General features: G+C 34.7%; 1 protein-coding gene across 1 annotated transcript; it reads left to right on the top strand.

Moving 5' to 3' along the window:
• The first annotated feature begins 1556 nt into the window (after window positions 1-1556).
• On the top strand, window positions 1557-3197 carry LOC124294755 (E3 SUMO-protein ligase ZBED1-like). The gene has a single exon (XM_046741687.1). The coding sequence runs from the start codon at window positions 1557-1559 to the stop codon at window positions 3195-3197; it is 1641 nt and encodes a 546-aa protein (XP_046597643.1).
• Window positions 3198-3489: the final 292 nt, after the last annotated feature.

Here is a 3489-nt window from a genome sequence, read left to right as displayed (position 1 = left end):
TAACACGTTTATAACTAATTATCTTTAAGTAAAAGTAAAAAATATGCAAACTTATATTATACCTATATATGTATATGGGTGTAATATATCATATATTTTACTATAGCCGCATATTAATGATATAAAATATAAATATTATTATAATTATATAGTATAACGATTATAGTGAACGAATGACCTGCCATGTTCTGTGATTTTGAATATTATATTTGAAATAAATCTTACAATATGTAGTTTTCTTTTTTTTTTTTTTTGCCAATGAGAACCTGTGCATTCTGCTCTTCGTGAATACCGGCAGTCCCTTCGAGAATCATGCATGATCTGCAGCAAGCTTCTGTCGAAAGCACAGATGCGCACGTCATCCTACAACTGCGGAAACAGGCAGATAGTGGTCTGCCGCCAGAGCAATGCACGCGCCACGTGACCACCATAACGTGAACTTGCGACAGAATGCTACCTGGGTACGGCCGTTGTGATGTGAAAAAATGATCGATTATGGAAATAATCGATTAAAATCGATTTTTTTTAAGTAAAAATCGATTTTTATACTCGATTTTAATGTTCCAAATAATCGATTAATAATCGATTTTTTTTATAATAAAAAATCAATCATAGTCGATTTTTTTATCTGCCACCCCCCGACATCAGGCCTGGTCTTTTATAACCCGGAGCGCGAACTATGAAAGAATACTATCTCTATGGAGATAATATTATATTACCGCCATCTGTGCGTCTACGATGACAGCCCTTCTGTGCTTTTGAAACATTACTTCATTAATTTAGCTAATCAAACATTCACTAGATGGAGTTAGTCAACGATTGTACTATTTATTTTACCAACATTCGGCTGATATGTCATTCATTATTCGTTATTGAAACTCCATTTTTCAAACGACAATTTTGACAGTTTTTCGTGACAAAAAAAAAATTAGTGTTTCTAAAAATCTTGTTTTTAACAATGTCAACAACCAAAAGAGCGACAAGTAGTTAGCGTCAATATTTTCATGTTGACAATAAATCTGGCAATGCTAAATGTAAATATTGCCCTAAAATTTTAAAAACGTGTATTAATACAACCAATTTAAAGCAACACATAGAAATGAAACACTCTGGTATCATAAGTAGTATTGAAAATAAAGAGGTAAGTACCTACTATTTTCTTCTTTGAACCAACCAAATGATAAATCAGGGCACTATTTAAAATGCCCGGGCAATATGAATAATGACATGCAAGTCAAAGTTTCATTTTGAGATTTGTAGTTTAGGGTTGAGTGTTTACAAATCGGAAGATATACTTACCGATTCAGATAATAAATCAATTTACGATCTAAACAGTGATTAATCGAGTCAAAATTTATTTTTATTTTAATTGGCTATTTATGATATGTAATATTTTTTTAGTTTAGTGGCCATTTGCTAAAGGATATTTTTAACCAATTTTAATTTTGTTGTAGGATCATGCAGCCAAGTCGGGAAACAATTGGTAGGAAGAATCAATTGCAGCTTTGTCTGCTAAGCCATCGACATCTACATATTCTGAAGACTCTATGATTATGATGCCGACCACTTCCGCATCTCAAATTGAAGATCCTGTAGGGCCTTCATCTCCTAAACGACAAAAAATGGGCATAGAAGCATCATTCTCAAAAATATTAGAATTTGGATCAGGGGGTTCAAAAAACAAACAGATTGCAGACGCTATAGCACAATTGATATACCGCGATAATTTTCCTTTCAGCGTGGTCGAAGGAGAAGGGTTTGGAAAATTGATTAAATTACGTGCACCAATATATAAAATCCTATGTCGCAAAACGATAACCGGCATGATTGATGGAAAATACGAAGAGAAAAAAGCTATTATAATCAACAAGTTACAATCCGTTACCAATATATGTTTAACGATTGACAAATGGAAAGATTTGCAAATGAAAAGCTATCTGGGAGTAACTATTCATTTTATCAAAAATTTTAAGATTGTTTCTTTCAATATAGCTTGTGAGCCACTTTCAGAGAGTCATACCGCCGAATACCTATCAACCACCATAAAAAATATTTGCGAAAAATGGGAAATACCTGAAGTAAAAATTGTGGCCGTCACTACCGACAATGGTGCAAATATTGTAAAAGCCATTGAATTTGCATTTAGAAGAGCAAAGCATATTCGCTGCATAGCACACACGTTAAACCTTGTTGTGCAAAATTCAGTCATGGTGATAGAAATAAAATTATTCATTGATAAAGTTCGCAAAATTGTACAATGGTTCCATCAGAGCGGAGTTGGTGCAGACCAATTGATGAATTCTCAAAAGGCTGCAAATGTACCGGAAGGAAAAATTAAACACCTGATAGGCGATGTTTCAACACGGTGGAATTCTCAATTGCACATGCTTGAAAGGTTTTTAGCTATGAGTAGGACAGTGGGTGGCATTTTATTGAATCACCCTAATGCTCCGCCTATGATTCAAGCTAGTGAAATTGCTGTACTGAAAGAGGTCGTAAAAATACTCAAACCGTTTGAAAAAGTAACCGAGGAGATGTGTAGTGAAAAATATGTCAGCGCAAGCAAAGCTATTCCCATGATAAAGTGCTTGAAACAGTATTTGGAAAAAACAGATCCATCACATGATTTGGCCATCCAATTAAAAAGTTCATTATTAAATGAATTTAAGAAAAGATTTGAGCATATACAAAAAGTTCATTTATTTACTACTGCAACATTTTTAGATCCTCGTTTCAAAAAATTACACCTTGATGATGGAGCATCATTGACAAGAACTATAAACTACATTAGACGATCCATTGAAGAAAACCGCGAACCTGAGCATTGTGCACTGTCAATAACTTCGGCCGCTGATGAAGTCGATAATGATGACATTTGGGAAACCCACAACAAGCTGTTCGTGGAGACTATGAAAACCAGTCAAAGTTACAGCCAGACATCCGAATTAAGCTTGTACATAGCTGCGCCTCTAATAGAGTTAAAAGAAGATGCTTTAGAATCCTGGAGAAGATATGAAGGAGCTTATCCCCAACTGACACAGTTGGCGTGTAAGCACCTTTTGGTACCGGCTTCTTCGGCTCCAGCAAAGAGATTGTTCTCGAAAGCTGGCGCCATATTAACAAAGACCAAGAGCCGAATTTTATCCAAACGGTTACCTAAGCTGTTATTCCTCAACTCATTGCCTACGGATTTCTAGTTCTTTTTTATTTGAATAGTTTAATTTTTTTAATTTATGTTGAAAGAAAGAAAAACCTTTTAATTTTAATGTTGATTATTCTAAAACTTTAATTTATGTTTATTATTTCTGTGGATATAAAAGAGGGAGTGTGGTTCTATGGAATTAATATTAAAGTAGTTTATTAACGTATAATGACTATTTACATAAAGGACTGTGCGACATGTCCTATTAACAAGGAGTCCAGGAGAAGAGAGCTGGATTGAATCTTGGCGCGTACGGTCCCGCGCCAGCTCGTCTCGCTACGCAAAAC

The sequence above is a fragment of the Neodiprion lecontei genome, chromosome 5 (genome assembly GCF_021901455.1).
Source record: "Neodiprion lecontei isolate iyNeoLeco1 chromosome 5, iyNeoLeco1.1, whole genome shotgun sequence".
Lineage (NCBI taxonomy): Eukaryota > Metazoa > Arthropoda > Insecta > Hymenoptera > Diprionidae > Neodiprion > Neodiprion lecontei.
Note: the sequence above shows the minus strand (reverse complement) of the source record. Positions and strands in the feature narration are given on the sequence as shown.

Bases quoted from the DNA above. Each gene is read 5' to 3' on its own strand.
- LOC124294755 (XM_046741687.1), top strand. From the start codon at position 1,557: ATGCCGACCACTTCCGCATCTCAAATTGAAGATCCTGTAGGGCCTTCA.